At 42.3% G+C, this 22,514-nt stretch overlaps 1 protein-coding gene and 1 long non-coding RNA gene across 3 annotated transcripts in view; one reads left to right on the top strand and one right to left on the bottom strand.

Annotated features, from left to right (window-relative positions):
* LOC132875615 (uncharacterized) overlaps positions 1 to 22,101 on the top strand; it is a 38,595-nt gene extending 16,494 nt beyond the window's left edge. The window contains exon 3 of the long non-coding RNA XR_009651847.1: positions 20,121 to 22,101. This is a non-coding gene — a long non-coding RNA (uncharacterized LOC132875615). The remainder of the gene's footprint in view (positions 1 to 20,120) is intronic.
* The window catches only part of usf1l (upstream transcription factor 1, like), a 30,332-nt gene continuing 10,377 nt past the window's right edge, over positions 2,560 to 22,514 (bottom strand). For both annotated transcript variants that reach the window (XM_060912527.1, XM_060912526.1), the window contains exons 3-11: positions 13,057 to 13,106; positions 12,691 to 12,806; positions 12,319 to 12,444; positions 10,109 to 10,259; positions 9,554 to 9,608; positions 8,870 to 8,928; positions 6,152 to 6,246; positions 5,907 to 6,035; positions 2,560 to 3,461 (exon numbers count right to left, since the gene is read on the bottom strand). In XM_060912527.1, coding sequence (XP_060768510.1) covers positions 3,372 to 3,461; positions 5,907 to 6,035; positions 6,152 to 6,246; positions 8,870 to 8,928; positions 9,554 to 9,608; positions 10,109 to 10,259; positions 12,319 to 12,444; positions 12,691 to 12,806; positions 13,057 to 13,106 — 871 coding nt within the window. In that variant the 3' untranslated portion in view covers positions 2,560 to 3,371. The remainder of the gene's footprint in view (positions 3,462 to 5,906; positions 6,036 to 6,151; positions 6,247 to 8,869; positions 8,929 to 9,553; positions 9,609 to 10,108; positions 10,260 to 12,318; positions 12,445 to 12,690; positions 12,807 to 13,056; positions 13,107 to 22,514) is intronic.

Raw genomic sequence — 22,514 nt, forward strand, 5'->3', positions numbered from 1 at the left:
ATGTTATTTTTCCATGAAAGAGTAAGGGCTAAGTCCCAGTTTACACCTGCTGATCAGGTCGTGATGGTTTTGCTAATTTGGTGCCCTGCTGCTGAATCCCCACAGCCCCAACAGTCACCCATAATCCGATTCAACAAGAACGGTTCCACCATCCACCTACGAATGGTACAAAAACGGCAGCCAGCTACCTGAGGACCCCAGCAAGTTCCCAAACATCCAGTAAACATACAAACGAATACTGAGAACGAGCCCGTGGTCAGTCTGCATTAGGGTGCATCAGTTGCCCCCTAAAAATGAAAAGTTCCTCCGATCATGATGCATTTTTGTTATGTTCCTTTTGGTAAGAAAACACACTGGGTGAAATATTTTGACAAAATTCAGAAGTTTAACAGTGGCACCAGGAGCTCAAAGTTATGGAAAAAGCTGCTATTTTATGACAAAATTGCGATCACTTTTCATGAAACATTACGGCACCTTATAGAGTACACCAAATATCCTAGATACACATTTTTAGTACATATTCTAAATATATCAAGCACAGTTTGGAGTTTTAGCTGTTCATTGAATCATTGTTCAACTACTTTTAAACAATACAAATCACATTAATGCTTCTCAATCCCTTGCAAAGGTTCTTAACATGATCTCTGGGTCACAAGAAATCAATAAATGGAGCCCAACATTGTGATTCAAACCTTACGCGAAAACATAAAATAAGCATTTTTTTGGCAAAAAAAAAATGAACATGGTGCCACCATTAGACTTTTGAATATGGTTAAAAAATTTTTACAAGATGTCTTTATTGGTGAAAAGGAACACCCAAACAAAAATGCATCAGATTTTATGAAAGTGAGGGTGACTGATGCACCCTAGTCTGCATGGGTCATTTTATTTAAAAATAAATAGGAAGTGCTCACGTCAGATCTGAAGACATTTAAATGCTAAAAACATCCAGCATGAGCCAGCTACTGTTATGGGTCTGTTTTTCCTCTGCACGTGAATAAACTCGCCGAGTCATGTCTAAAGGTCACACGTGTAAATAGAATTAGACCAACTGATGAGGCAATTGTACATGTTTGTGTAAGAGTCTCCCAGAACACCTCAGACAGACAAACGAGAATATCTGTAAATAGCCCAAGAGCATTAGCTCAAAATTGAGTCCAACCCAGAACAAATTAGTAACAAGCTGAATTTTTCAGAATATGTTCAGAATACCCTTAGGAATAACATACTAAAAGTCCCCGGGAATCCACCTTGTGCTCTCTGAGAAATTCAAGATGGTGTCCAAAATGGCCACCGATTGGAGATTTTTTCAATATCTCAGGGATAAAACAATATAAATGCAATTAAAATGTTAAATATGTTCTCTCATACAAGCAGTGCAAATTCACCATTGTCACACTGTTAAAGTTAACCAAGATAAGGTCATTAATGTGGAAATTACATGGAATTTGATGGTTGACATGATTGACAGATTAGCTTAGTAGGCTACCTACATACATGAACATAATGTAAGACAACAATTAGACATCAATTTCCTTAATATTTAGTGTATCTTTAAGTTTTGATAAAATATTAAAGGGAAATTAAATTTGAGAACTCTATCTTCTAAAACTACAATGGCAAGCTGTTTCAGTACACTTCAACATTCCGGCGACTTTCATGACAAAAAGGTCTGCCTCAATAAAAGCTCTTGCTTATAAACAATGAGTAGACTTAAACACTTCTCAGTGCCTCAGTTGTAATGCTTGGACCTTTGTTGTACCATCAATGAAGTAGGGAATTTATTCAAGCTTGTTTAAGGGTGGAAAAAAAATTAATCTTTGAGTTTCTAGCGCCAGTCTTTATTACTAGCAATGCCAGTGTGTTCGGACAAAAAAAAATGACTTAACTCAGCATGACCTCTTAAAAATGACTGAACTCAGCATGACCTTTTAACATGCCATTTTTCATTTTACACCACCAATTTACTTTAATTAATATTAATGATAAGTGCTCCAACCCCTAGTAATTGTGTTTGTTGTTTTGTGAACAGAATAGGATGATACGGCGTGAACGAGTAACCAATGGATCCACACTATACACAAATATAGTATTATAATGTGTACATTGTTATTATATAATGTTAATACACAATGTAATTAATACACATGTTGGAATTTACTCTCCTACCCTACAAAACATATATTCTGACCTTTTAATTGCGTTAATATTTTGTTTTGGGCCCGAGATATGGGCAGATCTCCATTTGGTGGCCATTTTGGACGCCATCTTGAATTTCTCAGAGAGCACAAGGGGGATTTCTGGGGACTTTTAGTATGGTATCCTGAAATTTTCAGCTTGTTACCAATTTGTTCAGGGTATAACCCTATTACTCCTGGGCTAAAAGCCCTGGTTGACTAGCTGAACCCCCCCCCCCTCAGGGTAGTTAAGTCATGTTTGACTACTTAAATGAATGTATGCTTAGCCAAGGAATAGTTCAGATTCATAAAGCGAACATGTGTAGCTTGGGAGGGAAGAGAAGAGTCAAATCACAATCCTCTACAGGTTAAATAGTATTTTAATACAAAACTGGCAACTTCTTTTCATTTGAATACAAACCTAAGAAATTTGGTACAAATAAACATTTGTATGTTCTTGAAAATTGAGTGTGAAACAAATCCCTGGATTCTTGTCACAAGTCAACTAAATATATAAGCAGTGTACATTATACTGCCAAAATATACACAAAGCAATTTAAGTTCTAGTGATGGCAAGCTATTCCATAGGACTTGACATATGCACAGATGAACACTTTAGAAGAATTTAACTCTTGGAGGATTTCTACACATTTCAGAAGAGAAGTTGACCCTGTTATCCAGTACAAAAAAAAAAAAAAAGTCACATCTTTTAGAAAACAGTTTTGGATACCTTAACCTCTAAAGAACCTGTTCAAGCTAACCGACAACTCATTCCTGGAACTCCAACCATTCCAAAGCACAAATGCTTCAGAGATCATAAAAAGCTTTCACTTCCTATTTCCAAATTCATCATTATCCAGTAAAACAAAAGTGATTCTTTAGACAAAAGATCAAGAAATGCATTTTAGTGCAGTTCAGATACCTGTGCTTAAATCGGTCCATCAATCATTTACTCAGATGAGTGCACAGGGACAAAGGTTTTACAAGCTTACCTAAAATCAATTATATTCTCTAGAATTCAGAGCCTTACCCAACACAGCCAGAAGGCAAATTAGAGACTCAAAATCAAGTCCAAAAACATTTTACCAGACAACCTTAGAGAGAGCTCTAAAGAACGCTGAGTATAAGGCTGCTTCAGCTGAAGTCATTAGAAGCTTGTGGTGGAAGGAGACCCAGTCGAGGGCATGGAGGGCTTCACTGAGGATCCATGCTTGATGCAGCGACTATACCATGATGCCTCAGCTGGCTTCGAAGCATCTGATTCTTAGATTTCCAGTCTTCCATCTGTGCACGTGTATATAAAATATGCAGTGTGAAAATCAGAAAGAACAAGACTGAGGTCATCCAAGCCCCCTCCCCAACATACCAAGTTTCAAGATAATGGTCACATTTTTCAAGTTCTGCTGCAGGAACCCAACCCTACCTCTTTACACGGACCCCACCGGACCTTTAGTCCAAGTGAGGTAAAAATTAGTCTCAAATTCCTTGGCATCAAAAAGGCACATATACCAACTTGAGACTATACCACTCACTTTAAGTCCTGCTCTGGAAACAAAACCTACCCCTAAAGACTAACCCAAGACCCCAAGTCTGAAATCGTTTCCATGTAAAATTGAGATTTTAACTTCAGGTTTAGTATGAAAAGGTACATCTACATCACTTTAACATGTATACCAAGTTTTAAATCCGTATCATGAATACATGCTCCGGAAACAAGCATTGCTCTTAGAATCTATTTACATAAAAATTTGAAAAATACTTGTCAAAAGGCACCAGTTCACAAGTTTCAAAGACATGGCCCAGAAACAAGTGTGACCAGACAGACCCGGTTTCTACATCCTCTGCCAAACCATGTCTGGATGGGGGATAAAAAGTAAAAATTGCTCCAAGGTGAGAGAAACAATACATCTTTATAAAAAAAAAAAAATTTTACTTGATACCACATGTTTGAATCGCCCATTGTGTGGAGCTAAAGCATGTGTGCAAGACTAGGAAGAACGGAATTTTAAAATCCCCATTCTCATCCACCTCTGAAGGAATTCTGACCAAATCGCACACCCTCCTGCAGTTAGGACTGTTTGCACCAACCCACAATATTTGACGAACACAGCTGGTTTAGTTTCTTTAAATACAAGTCTCTCAACAATGCACAATTCTAGTCTGTTGCCTACACAGTAAGCAGATGTTGAGTTGGACTGATGTGCCACTGTACATGAAACCAGACCCAAAAACAGACGTGCATATTGTAAAATCCCAACAGCTTGATGAAGTCAGTGTTGGTGCACAGGGCACACTGCTTACCCGTGACACACAGGTTAGTCAAATTGAATATTTAAAAAAAAAAAAAAAAGACTCCAATCATGCAGTGCATCTTGTTAAAGGTCCCGTGGCATGAAATTTTCACTTTGAGGTTTAATGTTAAAATGAGTTCCTCTGGGCGGCACGGTGGTGTAGTGGTTAGCGCTGTCGCCTCACAGCAAGAAGATCCTGGGTTCAAGCCCCGGGGCCGGCGAGGGCCTTTCTGTGCGGAGTCTGCATGTTCTCCCCGTGTCTGTGTGGGTTTCCTCCGGGTGCTCCGGTTTCCCCCACAGTCCAAAGACATGCAGGTTAGGTTAACTGGTGACTCTAAATTGACCGTGAGTGTGAATGGTTGTCTGTGTCTATGTGTTCGCCCTGTGATGACCTGGCAACTTGTCCAGGGTGTACCCCGCCTTTCGCCCATAGTCAGCTGGGATAGGCTCCAGCTTGCCTGCGACCCTGTAGAAGGATAAAGCGGCTAGAGATAATGAGATGAGATGAGTTCCTCTGACCACCTTAAGTCACCCCAGTGGCTAGAAATGTCATAACATGTAAACCAAACTATGCCCACCCTTTGTCAACATTTGAGAATGGCGTGTCAAAATGGCGCGTTGATAGGCTCTTCCCTTTACTACGTCAGCAAGGGAGATGATCCCCACGCCCCCCCTCTGGATTCCCACCCACTGTATGGATTGCCTGCCCAGCTCAAAAGTTGCCACCATAGATACATCACTTCAATTTTGTAGTGAGGAGACCATAGAGGACAGAACAACATGGCGTCACCCAAGCGAGCGAAACATGGAAGTTGCGCTGTACATGGATGTGACAACACAAAAAGGAGTCTGTTTTTACTGCCGACGGGAGAGCCCCTGAAGACGCAGTGGCTTAAATTTTATTTACTCCAATAATACGCCGTCGAGTCTACCCAAGACGGTGCATGTTTGTCGGAAGCATTTTCCTGAGGAATGTTTCCACAACTTGGAACAGTACAGGGCAGGTTTTGCACATCAACTGTCACTGAAGCCTGGGTCCGTACCAAGCATCCCTGCCGCATCAGCAACAAACACCGAACAAGTAAGCATATAACTGTTAAGTCGTTTTGCCGTGTTTTAAAATCGGTGCGTTAGCCTTGCAATGGCTACATTAGCTGTGCAGCTAACCGCTTCCTGCAGTTAGCCAGGTACTCTGCTAGCCCCTCCCCCTATGGCCCACCCCCACCCTCTACCCTTCCCCGCCTCCATGCTTCTCATTAGCAAAACGACGCACTGGGAAAAGCGCTGAAATGGGGCTTTCTCCTAGGAGGCTATATCTACGTGCCGAGGGTTCATTTCGAGAAAGGCTGCGGATATAACATCCGGAAACCTCCACGAGCCCGTTTAAAGCATCAACAAACCACCATGCCATGGGTCCTTTAAAACAGGAGCTCTTTACCTCTTGTCTGAGGAGCTGGTTGTCCAGCCTCAGTCTGTCCAGTGTTCCCAGCCCTTCTGATAATCGAGCATTGCTTTGGCGCAACTCCTGAATGTAGTCACAAGCTTTCGATAGGATCCCACCTTTACTCTGAAAGACAAAAACCCAGTGAAGAGAGAAAGCAAGACACAGAATGACTGACCATGTGCTGTGTACGCATCAGACATCTTTCCACAGAAATCTCTAGGACTAGAGGAGAAACTCACCTGGCTAGTTTTGGCCGAATCCACAGCGCAGTCAGGGATTGTTTTGGACAGCTGGACGATCCAGTTGTTTATTTTGTCCCTGCGTCTACGTTCAACTGGGGAAAAGAAAATGGCTTCTCATCATGCATTTTAAGTTACATCTTTGGAAAGAAATTTAACCAGCTACCAAAGCATAGATCTTCCATCTACATGAACCCCCTCTGAACATTTTAGGATTTTTAACCAGATCACTATGAATTTCTCCACCTCAGCTAGAGTGAAAAAGGCTTAACTTTGTTTTACAACATATCCCAGAACGACACGTTACAATTTCCACTTATCTTTACAAGGTTCAGTTTACCTCCCAAAAACATCGAAACGCAAATTCCATAAGATGCTAAACAATGAAATGTCACACTACCAGTACAGACTTCTTAACCACTACAGCTAGCTGGGTACAATAGACCAGCAAAACCCCTACACCACCTGCCCCCCCCACACACACACTTCTAGGATGTACAAAATGTAGTCAGTCTACATCCTTGCTGGTCCTTTTAAAACCTTTCAAAGTAGATTAGGTATGGACATTAATTGCACTGCTTCTAAAGCAAAGTTAAACCAACTGCTAAGAGCAAAAGTCAGTGATCGTATATTGTACAATGTTTTACGTAAAAGCATGACGGCATTTCTTTGAGGACTCCAATAGGCAGTAGCTGCCTCAGAATGGTCAAACCACATTCATGGACATTAGGGTGGTCCCCCCAATTTTTTTTTTTTAGGATTTTATGATCACCTTACCTTTTTTTTACATTGCCTAAAAGAAGTTATTGTGCGAAATTTGGTTAAGATTGAACAATGTTTAGAGGTGCCACAAAGCCATTAAAGTTTTCACTCAAGACACAATATAAAATAGTGTGGCTTATTAACTTTCATATTAATACAAACAATACAGTAATAACTTCCTGTGTTCAAAGTAACAATAGCTATTACTTGTCTGTGATTTTCTAAACCCTTCAGTATTACGGTATCTTGTGGAGATTAAAGAACATGCCAAGGACTTCCCTAGCAGAAGGAAGCTTTCTCCCAGACAGTTCCTTGGAAGTGGGACCAATTAACCAAACATAATTGTCCTTTCTGGTTTTGTGCTCTGCACCACTGGTACTACTTGCATTACTGTTGCTAGCCATCTGAAAAACATAGAAAGAAAAACTCACAACTTCATCAGCATATTACGATCAGTGCTCATTGTTTAAGAACCCCTTAGTGCATGAAAGTTAACCTATCAGTATATGGAGCACTTGCATGTGACGTCACAGCCGATCCAGATTGTGACAGACGCCATCTTGTCGGTCAAACGCCATATTTCCGCCTTCTACTTCTGCGTTTACCTTTTCTTCTGGAAAACCCTACTATATACAATTAACTACAACGGCTGCGGCTATAAGCTCTCCCTACCGGTGCATGTTTTTTGTGTGTATTTTTGCGTATTGTTCGTCTGTACCGGACTTCAATATCCACTGCAACCGTATGGACTTACTGGACATTGGTTTCCAGCAGAAAATGACGGTTTGTAGCGATTTCCATCGCATGCACAACATTCTGGACGAGATAGCGAGACCAGCGGGGTCTCCGTGGACTGTTATTGGAAGCAAAGCAAAGGAGGCGGCGTCGGGAGCGGAAGCAAAAGCGAGGCTGCAGAGCCGGCCTGTTGACCAAGCTCAGAAAACAGCCACTCAAACCTCCACTGCCAAGCCTCTATCTCTCCAACGCCAGATCCATGGTAAACAAGACAGACGATTTGGAATTACAGCTGGAATTACCTTATTCTATTATCGGCTGGTCAGTGCTATACTAGATACTGATATAAACAGTATTAGTACTCAATACTTAAGTGACTTACCCATCCAGTGAGGATTGTTATTTTCTTGTTTACAAGATGCCACATCTGAGTCGCTGACAAATCCTGAATTTCTGTAAAGATAACTGCCCAGAGATTTATAAGCACGCAGTGCTTCACCACTGAACAGCGAGGGAAAGTTAATGAGGTAATTATACACGTCTGGGTATTCCACCTCTGGCAGTTCAATATCCACTGACACGGTCGTGAAAACTCCGTCCGGAAAGCCATAAGGGTCACTAATCTGTAGGTCGTTTATTTTAGACATATATCTAGTTATCTGTTCATTAGAAAAATGAGCCGTGTAGTCTGTCGGTTGAAATTGATCCATTCTGTACACGAGTGCAGCAGTATTCAGCTGTGTTTTTTACCGACAAGATGGCAGCTGTGTACTTTCCAGTCATGTGACTGCAAGATCTCTATAAACTCTTCCTGCCTCTTCTTTTTCACAGAAGTGGCATATTCCCTCTAGAACTGTGGCTTTTTGGGGGTTTGAGATCTTCTATGCAACAGTCTACGCACCAACTAATGTTAATGGCTTAACCCGATTTGCAACCTCATGTGGCACCTCTAAATACTAACCAATTTTTCTGAAATTTTGCTTGTTGCCTTCTTTTAGCCCATGTTTTAAAAAAAAAAAAAAAAAAAAAAAAAAAAACCCTCCCCCATACATTTTGGGACCACCCTAATGGACATATTTAAGGAACGTAGCCAAGACGACAATTAGACTGATGAAGGGTTGTAAATCAGAATTCTGTCCAAATGAGCCTCCAATACAGAGAACTGCTACAACTGGATACACCAGTCTAGTTTGTGTTGTTCAGGTCCAAGTGCTTCGTTACCTTCATTGTGCTGTGCTCTCCTCTTGTCATCTCTTGAAGTGCAAGGCGTCTCTGCCTTACTGTGGAACCAAGAGGAGAATCAAGTTCAGATGAAATGGGGGGGGGGGGGGGGGGGGGGGGGGGGGGGAGAGGAACCGCACAAAGATCAGCTGTGAGCTACTGCTCACTTATGCATTTACCCCCCCGCTCTCACTTGCATCAGAAAGCAAGCAATAGAAGGAATAGCACTTATGAAGTGTTGACTTCTACAAATAATTAACCCTGAAACAAGTAAAGAGCCATGTTCTGCCCAGGCATTTCAAATAGCATCCTGGTAAGCTCACTTTGAAGTAGCATCAAAACCCACCCTGTACATTTCATAAGTATGTGGTCTGTAAACAGGAAGTCAATACAGGACAGACCTGAAAACAGTATACGCTGTATCAAACCCCAAGCTGAAGCTCAGTACCAAACCAAGCAGTCGTGATTTGTAGTTGAGAAACGAGTTAAATTTTTAATCCACACCATGTTTTGTAAATAAGTTAAGTCAGTAAACAGGAAGTCGATGTGCAACAGACCTGAAAACAATATAGAACCCCAAGCTGAAGTTTGGTACCAAGTGGCTATGATTTGTGGTTGCTGAGAAAAAGGGTGTTTTGACAGACAGACGTGCACCTGGGAGGGAAAGCCAGTCAAGATATGTACCTCTGAGTGGTTGTGCTCAACACTTCCTGTGGTGACATCATCACATAGAGTTGGCCTAAGGACAAGGAATGAAAGGGGGGGGGAACAAACAAGTTCTACACATTTTAGTAGCAGGACCACACCTCTAAAGTGCCAAAAACTAATTAACATTTCAGAACACAGACTTAAACTAAGCAAAGTCAAATTAAAGCTGCATATTAGCAAGTAGCCAATCAGTTCCCATTTGTAAACTTAATAGAATAATGTAGTGCTACAAATATTGCAATACATGAAACTAATCAAGCAATTTAAAATTTGCCACATCAGCCTTCCAGATTACCCATTTTCTGGTATAATGACCTTTTCATTTCCTTACTTAATATTTTTAAGATGTGGAATTTAATAAAAGCCACAAATGGTAAAAAGCCATTTTTTGTACACTTGGGGGGAGGAGGAGAAATAATGAGAACACATTTGCTAAAGATGGCAAAGCCCAAGTCCAACCCTTTAACAAAGGCCTGTAAACAAATAATGACCCGAGTCATGACTTCAACATGCAAAACACTTCGGACTCACCTGCAGCAGTAGGTTGCGCAAGCAGTGAATCAGCCGCATGGACATTGGTTACTATGGTGGCCGGGGCGGTGTCGCCGATAGTGGACGGATAGTAGTAGTGACCCTCAGTAGCCTCCGTCTCCAGACCCTCAGCCTGAGAGTATACGGCAGCCTGCACCCATGTTAAACATGTTCCCATCCAATACACTTCACTAATAAAAGGAAGTTTCCAAAATGTCTAAAAAAACACCATGCAGGTCAATGTGTGTTTCCATCAAGTATGCAGCGTTATGCAAATATGGAGTGCAACCAGAGCTCCAACCAAAACACTCACATAAAGGGTGTGGTCAAGTAGTACAACATGGGCTCCTATATCCAGTTCACGAAGTGGTCTTATGGCCCTTTTCCACTACCCTTTTTCAGCTCACTTCAGCCCGACACGGCTCGCGTTTCGACTACCAAAAACCAGCACGACTCAGCTCGTTTCAGCCCTGCTTAGCCCCTAAAACTCGCACCGTTTTGGAGTGGGGCTGAAGCGAGCCAAGCCGTGCCGAGTGAGGTTGGGGGCGTGAGCAGACACTCCCCTGTGCACTGATTGGTGAGGAGGCGTGTCCTCACATGCCCACACACGCCCCGCGAGCGCGCTGGGATCTGTAAACACCGCAAACCCGGAAGAAGAAGAAGAATTACGAATTACGAGAATTTCTGAAGCCTTATGCGCCTCGCCTCATCTATACGCTCTTGCCAGTATCTGTCCGCGTTGTCGGTGACAACAAGCCACAGCACCAAGACCAGCAACACTAACGACTCCATGTCCTCCATGTTTATTGTTTACTATCCGGGTCATGAGACTACCGCTTAAAAGCTCACTGAATCAGTGACATACAGAGCATCGTGGACGAGTTCACGGAGCGCAAGGCTCGTCGTATGCCCTTCAAATAATGCGCGCAGTAGGCTATTGATGTTTTATTATGAGCCATGTACAGTACGTCGCCTAATGTTTTTTTGTTTCCGAGTTACATGTTCGTTTGAAGGACTTAATGTACAAAATAACATAGTTGCACCCCGTAGTGTTGAAATTGGTAAACACAGTGCATTCAGTGAGGTTTGCACCGCCCTCCTTTTATTTCTGACTCTTCCTGTCACCACTCTGAGCGCTCATTCGTATGCCCTTCAAATAATGTGCGCAGTATAGGCTATTGCTGTTTTATTATGAGCCATGTACAGTATCCTAATGCTTTTTGTTTCTGAGTTACATGTTCGTTTGAAGGACTTGATGTACTAAATAACATAGTTGCACCCGGTAGTGTTGAAATTGGTAAACACCGCAGTTGCGGACATTTTGTAGCCTAAAATGATGTTATGATAAGCTTTAATAAAGGGCCCGGTCATTTGCCCCGCCCCCGGCCCGGCTCTGACTTGTTCCGCCACTGATGTCACTGTTTGCGCTGCTTAACGACATCACGTGACGTCCACCCACTTTCGCTAACTCCACCCAATGTGTCCACCCACTTCCAGCCAGCACGGTTCAGCGCGGTTGTAGTCGAAATGCAACTCCAACAGCCCCGCTCAGCTCGACTCAGCTCGACTCGGCACAGCCGCGTTTGTAGTGGAAAAGCGGCATTAGTTAGCCAGCTAATCATTTAGCAACCACCCTCTCAGTGTTGTAATGGTTTACACATTACCACAGCTGGATGGTGACATTTTCTAACTGGCGCAAGAGTACACGACTTCAAGCAAAGCAACATTTCACCGTCATCCATTTCAAACTTGGCTAAACTGAGTGATGGAAACACAACAAAAGCTTCTATATGCACATTTCGCTTTAAAACTGGTGACTGAAATCAAAGGCCAACCATGAGGACCATTCTAAGGCCCACTGTCCAATAAGACAACATGGTGCTAAAGCCAGTTGTCCAGTAATACCATGACTTCAAGTCCAAATCACGCTAATGGACAGGCAGCCAGTAATACAAAGAGGTCAAACTTTCTGGAATACTGACATTTTACTCATTGGATCAGTCAAAAAGAGAAATAATGAGGTGTTCCAAGACCACTCATGCTGAAATGAGTGGGAAGAACAATGTTCTAAAGCCAATAATGAGGCAGTGCAGTGCCAAGGTTTGCTACCTAGTAATAAGAAAATAACCTGTTACTGTGTGACTGGCATTTGAACAATACTTCATTTTAAGGCTAAAATCACCAAGTACAACAAGAACAGATCCAGTTACCCGTGTTACAGGGGGCGTTCCGGTCTGCGTCGCTGCAGGGAAGCCAGTCACAACGCTAACAGCTGCAGTTCCATCTGCCCGGGTCTCCATTTGCCCGTCAGCTACATGGATCACTCGATACGTCACCTGAAGCGCGGAGGTCAAGACGTTAACCTCCGATAGGCATGGATTACCTCTCAAACAGCACAGCTTACAGTGCTGAAAAACTCCACACACCAACCAATTTAGCTTGAACCTAGCTGGTTTTATCCTCCAAATTTAAATAAAGCCTCATTATTTAAACAAACCACATTACTAGAGCATCAGATCTCATCCTTTAAATTGAATAAAGAAAAAGCAGTGCTCAACTTGTGCATAGTTTAAATATCATACCTGCCCTGTATTTCCCTCCGTTTTGAAAACATACTTCACTGGCTGCTCAGCAGAAAACGTGGCAGCTGAGTGTACGGTTGTAAGAGCAGATGGATCAACAGCTGTAGCAATAGCTCCTTTCACAAACAAAAACACACACACACAGGGTTAGAGCTACCAAACCAGTCAGTCAAGTTAAGCAAGACTGCCACTTAAATGAAACGCGCCTTTTTACATACAGGACACTTTTAAAAAAAAAACAACAAAAAACTTCTTGAATAGTTTAATGAAAGGAGAGCTCACCATTCTCTGGGTTGCACTACAGACAAAATGATGCACGTCAAATTCAAGTTACATTTAGATTTTTTTTTTTTTTGAATGATATACCTTCCTCCATGATGGGCACATCCACCTGTGGATCAGGGCTTTTCTGCTGCCTGTAAGAGAGCGTCAAAGGAAAACAGACACAGCTCTTAAAATGCAGTCAGTCAGTCACATACACCAAGGGGATATATGTTTTAACACAGATTGGTTTATTGTTGCAAGGAAGTAACCAAAGCCAATATGTAGAGCCTCAAAACTGATCTTAAGCCTCGGTCACAACCAGCCGTACGTGCTCCTACGGCCGGTCTACATTAGCCTGGGCCCGCCCATCCCAAGCGTGACACAACACGAGGGCCTGTTGTGAGCTTAGTCTGGCCAGGCAAGCTATCTACAGCTCTTCCAAGCTCCCGAAAAATCGGGAACCAATCAACTTTGAGCATCTCCAACGGCCCTGGGTAGAGGCGTGTTCAAGGCAGTGACGTAGTAGAACTGCGACCGGAAGCCATAGATTGTTTACAGAATCTATGCCGGAAGCGCTTCATTCACATCACGAACATGGAGCAGCAGCAAGCCTTTAACACAGCGGTAGATGCTGTATTGAAAGCATTCAACGGGAAGTTCTCATTGAAAACGGAGCAAAGAGCAGCCCTGGAGGTATTTATTGAAAGGATGGACGTTTTCGCCTTGCTCCCGACCGGCTTCGGTAAGAGTTTAATCTACCAGTTAGCCCCGTCGCGTCACATACGTCAGAGGAAAGAGTGATGTGATTGGTTTAAGCTTCGTCACAGCCTTTTCTGGCTTCGACCAGTAGCAAACAGGCATTTCAGGGAGGCGGGTCAAGCACGCACTTTGGGAAACGGTTGGGCTTAATATCTTGGCCAGACCAATAGCTCGGAGAGCTTAGCCAGACTAGGTCTACGTGCAAAAAACAAACAAACAAATCCGCAAGAAACGCACGGAGGGCGCACGTGTGACGTGCTGATTTTTGAGCCGCAGAGGTTCTTTGCCATGTCAAACAAACTCTACGGGCGCTTACGTTTTTTTTTCAGGTTGCAAGACAAACTTACGGCAAACGCGCGTCTTTCTCCACGAACAAAAAACAGCGATTTAGGAAACACCAAAAATCGCACATCCAGTTGTGACCTAGGCTTTAGGCAGCGAAAAGAGTCACCAAAAATCAGATTAGAGATGACAAATGCAAAGTTACCATCCAGAACAAGTGAACCAGGAAGAAAAGAGAAAAAAAAAAAAGCCCACCCCACACACCACTTCAAGAACTGGAGGGAAGTTTTACACTTAACCATTCCACTGGAAACATGTTTTATATAAAGGAACTAACCCTAACCCCCACACAAATACAAAGAGAAGTTAAACTCATGGTTCATATACCGCATGACATTTCTGGATACGTAGCACAGTAATCTGTAAAGTATCCAACCAGAGCTGTAAAGATGTGTAGTGGCTTAAGATCAGCATTTAAGCAAGACTACAAAAAAAAAAAAAGTTTCTGTTTACTGGATTTTCTCTCCCTCTCTCAGTGATCAGTGCTGTGGAAAACATAAGAATCAGGCCTATAGAACATCAACAGACATCTCGATGCAAGATAAACAACCACTCCTCATTTCTCACATTATTACTTGCAGCTAGTTGTGATGAACTTACCCACACCCATAGAAACAGCTATTGTATTTCTGTTGATGGATGAAACTAAAGTGCTGCATTTCTCTTGCCACACAGAACTATATGAGATCATTAACACAATTAGGGACTCAGACCGTCACAAAACCTCCACTATCAGACTCACACATCATAAACCCCTTTTAAAACCGACTCCCAAGGCTCGACCACTGCAGGGCAGCTCCAGGACGCCTGACTCAAATACTTAAATGCTGCTTAACACCTTAATTATGTGGGTCAGGTGTGTTGGAGTGATTTCACACCTAGTTAGTTTGAGATTTGAAACCTTCTTGTAATGTTGTGAAGATGTGGGTTATGGCTGCATGATAGCACGCAGTGATTAATGAGAAAACAGAACAAACTAGACAACCTGTTGTAGGTCACACTTAAATATGTTTGTATTAATTTGACTACAATGAACAGGAACTTCTGAGATGGCTAGTGTGCTCATAATTAAAAAAACAAAACAAAACTAAACAATACCTTTTGTTAAAGTTGTCACTTGTATGTTCCGTTTTTTTTTCTGATATCGGAAACCTTTTTTCCTCCAAATTAAGCAAAAACAAAAAACAGACGAGGAATGATACAAACTCTTAAGTGTGACTGCAACCACACCTCTTGTTCTCGTTTGCAGTCCCCAGGAAGAAAGTGTTTGAGCACATAGCAAGGCTTTGAGTCATCATGGCCTCGCTTTCGTTAATAAATGCCTTGAGACCTCAAGAATGGCACAGGTATAGTTTTAAGCGTTAACAATAAATCTAATATAGTAATTTTTACGATTAAAGTGATTTATATAGGTAGCGGTCTGAGTGAATGACCTTGACGTCCGTAACGTCACAGCAGGAAGTCTATCGGTCTTATTGCCATTTCTGCTATACTAAAACACAGAGCTGACTGCAACTCCGATCCTCCATTTTGAGCTAATTTATCGCCATGCCACGTAGATGTGTTTTTGGCCAGTGCAGCAACACCACAGAAAGTGGACTTACGTTGCATTCATGGTCCAAGAATGTTCAAACTGCAAAGATTTGGACATGTTTTGTGAGAAGTTCATGGGCACGTTGGGCACCTATGAAGTGGTCTCTCCTCTGCTCTGCACATTTTACTGAAGACTTGTACGAAACCTCTGATCTGTTGAGGAGCGTTGGCTATAAGCCCGTATTGAAAGAGGGTGCAGTACCGACAATTAAAGAAAAAGAAAACTACAAGAAAAGGAAAGTATTTCTCATCTCATCTCATTATCTCTAGCCACTTTATCCTGTCCTACAGGGTCGCAGGCAAGCTGGAGCCTATCCCAGCTGACTACTCTCGAGTTCCGAATAACCGTGCATGCACGGCTATTTATTTTTGCGAAAAATTCCCGCCTGCACGGTCTTATTCGGGCCTACACGCTTATTCTATTTGTCAATACAAGCACGTGTGACGAATGAGCGAAAATAACGCCTGAACACAGACGACTCACTACGCACATGCGCAGACACAACGAAGCACCGCCGATGCACCAACAACACTGCCGGTGGTAAACAACGGTAATAAAGCATTAAGATATAGCCTTTTTCCTTAAGTCATATTGTATTAATTGGAATTAAGAGGCGTTTGTATCTATTGGCTGATCATCCCTTCATATTCTAATTGTGATATTGTTGAAGAATCGGATGAAGACTTAACAGTTCATGCTCTTTCACCTGCTGGATTCAAATGGTGCAATAAAGTCTTCCTCTGCCTCTGTAATAGAATTTTGACATTTTTAAATTAGAATTTTGATGTTTTAAGACATTAAATAAAGGTAAATTAAAGCAATTTGCATACTTGAGTTTCTCAAGCAAAAGTACTCTACTAGTATCCAGATATTCTTTTTGTTTTAGATAAAAAGAACACGAACAAGAAATTTTGACAGCCATGATATTATTTGTCTGTTTACTGAATTGATATTTGGTCTCCAAGATCTGTTCAGCATAATTTTCTAGACTACAAGTGTGCTTATCGCTTATTATATTTGTCCTAATGTGCCATCCTATACTCTTATTCCCAACTGCACTATTATTCGAAACTCGAGAATTTTCCGGCCTGCATGCTTATTTCCACCCTACACTCTTATTAATTTTTGCCCATTTTGCCGCCCTACACTCTTATTCCCAACTGCGCTATTATTCGGAACTCGAGAGTACGGGCGAAAGGCGGGGTACACCCTGGACAAGTCGCCAGGTCATCGCAGGGCTGACACATAGACACAGACAACCATTCACACTTACGGTCAATTTAGAGTCACCAGTTAACCTAACCTGCATGTCTTTGGACTGTGGGGGAAACTGGAGCACCCGGAGGAAACCGGAGCACCCGGAGGAAACCCACGCGGACACGGGGAGAACATGCAAACTCCGCACAGAAAGGCCCTCGCCGGCCACGGGGCTCGAACCCAGGACCTTCTTGCTGTGAGGCGACAGCGCTAACCACTACACTACCGTGCCGCCCAGGAAAGTATTTATTTTATTTAATTTTTTTTGAAAGGAAAGTGAGTTCAGTTGCACCAGTTCTCCCGGAGTGAGCTGAGGGTTGTTGCTAAAACCCAGGATGGAACATATCGCTCGGGCAGTGACCTCCCTGCAGTTGTTGCTAAAACCGGTTCCGTCCCGGGTTTTAGTAATTGCCTGAGCCCAGCAGTAATGGCGGAGTACACAGTATGGAGAGAGTGTAGCAGCCATCTTATTTCTAAACTGGATATTGCTGCCATCTCGCCCTTACGTGGAAGAAGTGAATGAACAGAGAACTGAACAAACAACTGAAAGTCAGATTGTTTCAAAAACAAATCGGCCTTCAAGAAGCGAGAACACAGACGGGTAAGCTCCGACTCTCATTTGGATTAAAAAAAAAATTTGTTTACCTGCATTTAGATTAATACATGTAACTTGTATTGTGTGTTTAAGTTACCGGTATAAGATTATTTAATTTGCTTCAGAATGTGACTGTCTCAGTTCATCTGATTATTTAATTAGCCTTTTACATTTTATCAGTGAAAATACAGTACATGCATGTACATGTATGTTGCGCAAGTTATAGCACCTATCCTGTTTTAATGAGAGTCAACCCACAATCAATGAAGCCAAATCAGTCTTAGCTGAGCAAGTCGGTAACGGTATTTCTTACTTTCACCATAAATTTTTATTTATATGACTTTGGTCTATAGCTGTAAAAGGCCTCGGCCTTAAAACCGGTTCCTGCTGTGACGTCACGCACTCAGGGCTGGCTGGCTCAGCGGGGCAGCTCGAACGCCAACTTTCCGGTCGATTTTAACTCTCAAAATATATATATATTTTTTATTCCCATTTATACAGCATACAAGAGTCAAGGATGGAGATACTATCCACTCACATTTATTTAAAAATAAAGGCTCTGCATATCTCCTTCAAGCTCATGAAAAGAGGACATACAGTAACATGAAAAAGTCATGGCAGTATTTGGGCTTTCAGTAATTTCTTTGAACTGTTCTTTTTCTGTGGCAGAATGTACAGCATACAACTTTACTAAAAAAAAAAAACAGCTAGAATTTGGTGCACAAGTTTTAATTTTCTTTGGGTTTTCTGAAATCAACACAGGGTCAAAAATATACATACAGCACACGTAATATTTGGGTAAAATGTCTCTTCGCAGCGCTGTCGCCTCACAGCAAGAAGGTCCGGGTTCGAGCCCCGGGGCCGGCGAGGGCCTTTCTGTGTGGAGTTTGCATGTTCTCCCCGTGTCCGCGTGGGTTTCCTCCGGGTGCTCCGGTTTCCCCCACAGTCCAAAGACATGCAGGTTAGGTTAACTGGAGACTCTAAATTGACCGTAGGTGTGAATGTGAGTGTGAATGGTTGTCTGTGTCTATGTGTCAGCCCTGTGATGACCTGGCGACTTGTCCAGGGTGTACCCCGCCTTTCGCCCATAGTCAGCTGGGATAGGCTCCAGCTTGCCTGCGACCCTGTAGAAGGATAAAGCGGCTAGAGATAATGAGATGAGATGAGATGTCTCTTCGCAAGATTCACCTTGACCAAACAGTTTCGTTTACCATGAACAAGCTTCTGGCAGAGTTCTGGTTGGATATTTCATGACTCTTCATGGTAGAATTGGTAGAGTTCAATTAATTTTTTTTTCCTTGGCATGGATTCAACTTATGAGCACGGTCCATATATTTTTCAATAGGGTTGAAGTCAGGACTTGTTTTAAGCTTAATGTTAGCCTGCTTTATCTTCCACAACCAGCTCTGATGCGTGTTTGGGTTCATTGTCACCAGTTGTAACTCCCAAGTTGTGTTCAAGTTTCTGATGGTTTATGCTGAAGAATTCTGAGGTAGTCCTCCTTCTTCATTATTCCATCCACTTTGTGCAATGAACCAGTTCCACTGGCAGCAAAACAGCCCCAGAGTATGATGATCCTACCACCACCATCAGCTGGTACAGTGTCCCTTTGTACATGGTGGTCATTGCGGCCAAACAACTCAATCTTTGTCTCATCTGACCATACAGCTTTCCTCCAGAAGGCTTTTTCTTTGTCCATGTGGTCAGCTTCAAACTTTAGTTAAGCTTGAAGGTGTCAATTCTGGAGCAGGGGATTATTTCTTGGATAGCAGCCTCTTAGTCCATGGTGATGTAAAACTCACTGAACTGCAGACAGTGATCCATCAGCTTCCAGTTCATGGCACGGCTGTGCCATGGTGGTTCCCAGGTTGTTCCTGACCATCCAAACCAATTTCCTTTCAGCTGAGGGCGACAGTTTGGGTTTTCTTGAATTAAAGTGGCCTGGCAAAGTGACTACACCTCACAATAACTTGGATACAATTGTTTGAACTGATCTTGGAATTTGCAGTTGTTTAGAAATGGCTCCAAGAGACATTCTGGCGTTGTGTGCATCTGCGATCCTTTTTCTCAGATCTGCACTGAGCTCCTTGGACTTTCCCATTGTACTGTGTGTTGGTCAATCCAATAAGTGCTGTAAACAAAACCCTTTTTATGAAGGCACATTTAAGCTACCAGCTGTAATCAATCATGATCACTGACAGGACGTTAAGAGACCTCGGCCTTGGCAAGATAAGAGACATTTTGGAAGTTTCAGCACCTCTGAATTAATAATCTAAGTGAGCATATGTACATTTTTGACCCTGTGTTGATTTCAGAAAACCCAAAGAAAATTAAAACTTGTGCACCAAATTCTATGTATGCTGTACAGTCATTCTGCCACAGAAAAAGAACAGTTCAAAGAAATTACTGAAAGCTCAAATATTGCCATGACATTCATGTCACTGTATGTAAACTTCTGACCACAACTGTAGTACCTCATGGCATCTGTGGTGTTAGGCAGGGCACTGTGATCATGCTGCATGGGCTCCCTTATAAAGCTGCTGCATTTATTACTTTTATAGGTTATTAATGTAATAATATCTTTAAGATTCAAATCTACAAAATAATACTGTGTTTCAGGTGGACAGTGACAGGAGAGATTTCTTGAAGTCAAGGATGCTTCCTTGGTAAGAAGGACCCTTCTAAGACAGACCCTTGAAAAGATCCCGCCTTGTACGTGTGCATAGGATTGTGGGTGCTTTAAGAACACTGAGGATACACACATGCATCTTTGAAAATTCTTTCAACGAAGAACTTGGTCCTTGGTAGAATTCAAAGGATCCTAGACATCGGAAGAGTCCTTTGGCAGGATGTGGCATCTGTGAGATGCAGACGTTACGGATCCTCCCTTGACGCTGAGAAACACCCAGTGTTTCCAGTCAGACCTTCTTGACACACGCTTTGAAGCGCCAGTATTACGAAGACATGATAAATAAATTGATTTTATTTTAATTATTTTCCCACTATTGACAAAGCCCAAAAAGCTGCTTGGCTGGCTGAATGAAAAAATTAATAAGAAAATATTTGCTCCAGACATTTAGAGGTGCTAAAATAATAACAGATATTCAAACGCATTACACCCTCCTTTCTTGCGCAGGCTGTGACCAAACCACAGAGCAGGAGGAAATGGTATTAAATCTAACCGTTTTAGACTGCACCATCTAACAAGTGTTCAATTTTTCCACTGAAATTGTGGATTTAGGGTGTTTTCACACTTGGTCCCTTTCAGCCATCTAACCGAACTCAGATCGATGACTCAGCATTTTTTGTGCATATATGAACACTCCAACCGTACCCAGACCCCTTTAAAGCGAACCGAACTGAGACCACCTCAGGAGGTGGTCTCCGTACGGTTCGCTAAAAATCAACGGTACGGTTCGCCTAATCTGCGCATTGTGAACAAAAAGCGCACCGGGTTCACGTCGCCTTTTTCACTGTAGTTTAACCTTCTTCGTTTGCCGTAGTTGGTCACGTGACTGTAGCAGGGAAACTCAACTTCCTTTTGGAACTTACCACAGCTGCTTTACAGTTCTCTGAACTTAGTGTTATTTTCCTTAATCCGCACTATTTTGATCAAAGAATACAGCAGGGCAAGCATGGCAGCAGACATTTTGATTCAAGAGAAAATTACCCAGAATTCCGTGCACTGGGGGTCTGAGGGCTCTAGAGGACCTGGTGTGAACAGAAAGAGGACTGAGGCCCCATCAAAGCTTAACCCAGTCCTCTTTGTAATAAATTCACAGTGTGAACACAAAAAGAACCGAGTTCTTTTTCTGTTGGTCCACTTTTTGGTCCACTTAAAGAGGACTGAGTCTGGTTCCTTTAAAGGAGACCAGGTGTGAAAACACCCTTAGAAGCCACATGAGTGAAATGCCCGAGTTGGCAGGTGAATGTGAAATATAAATATGGATTTCAAAACATTTAAGTGCAAACCCACTTTTAGGTTGGCAAGCTGCAGGATAGGGGATTTGTCTTGTCCAAAAAATGATCTGGAAACCCAGCAGACTGAATATCTCTACATACTACATGTGCTCCCTTATGACGGTTCCTGATGCAGTGGCGTCCGTGGGATCGGAGATCACGGGCGTTCAGCTTAGGCTTGTGCCCTTGCCTTTTACGCACCGAAATTTCTCGAATTGTTTAATGATATTATGCACCGTAGTGGGTTAGATATCCAAATTCCTTCTCGTCTTTCTTTAAGGAACACTGTTTTTGAACATTTCAATAATTTTCTCATGCATTTCCTGACAAGCTAGAGAGCCTCAGTCCATCTTTGCTCCTCAAAGACTAGGCCTTTCCTGTGTACTGATTTTGTACTAAATCATGATTACAAATCACCTGTTGGCATCACGTGTTTCAAATCACATCATTATTTAATTGTTTTACCTCATTACAAGCCCTAAATTGCTCTCGTCCCAACTTTTTTTTTAATGTGTTGCAGGCCTGAAACGCAGGCATGGATGTAGATTAACGAATGAAATGAAGTTGATCAGACAAAACAGGAAATATTTTGGGTTCATACTGTCTGCAATAAAATTCTCTCTTTCATTTTTTTTTTTAATTTGCATTTTCTATACCGCCCAGCTTTTTCTGATTTCAGGTTGGAGGATCCAAGCGATGTGCCCTCGTGCCCATGAAATACCCAGACTGCAACGTGCTATCTGTGTTCTGATGACGGAGCATAATGTAGAAGTACAGCTCAATAGCAGAGTGTGCATGTACCATAGTGCCAAGATATGGATATGTAGTCAGGTCAATACATATTTGGGCACTGACAAAGTTCTTGTTATTTTAACTTTCGACCGCAATATATTGGAGCCGAAATTAAATAATTAGCATGAGCTCAAAGTGCAGAATTTAATTTGAGAATATTTACATCCAAATGAGGTGAAAGGTAGAGGAATTACAGCACTTTTTAAATCATTGTCTGCACAGCTGTTCCATGGCCAGGTGTGTGTTCTTCCCTCATTATGT

This window comes from Neoarius graeffei, chromosome 28, assembly GCF_027579695.1.
Source record: "Neoarius graeffei isolate fNeoGra1 chromosome 28, fNeoGra1.pri, whole genome shotgun sequence".
NCBI lineage: Eukaryota > Metazoa > Chordata > Actinopteri > Siluriformes > Ariidae > Neoarius > Neoarius graeffei.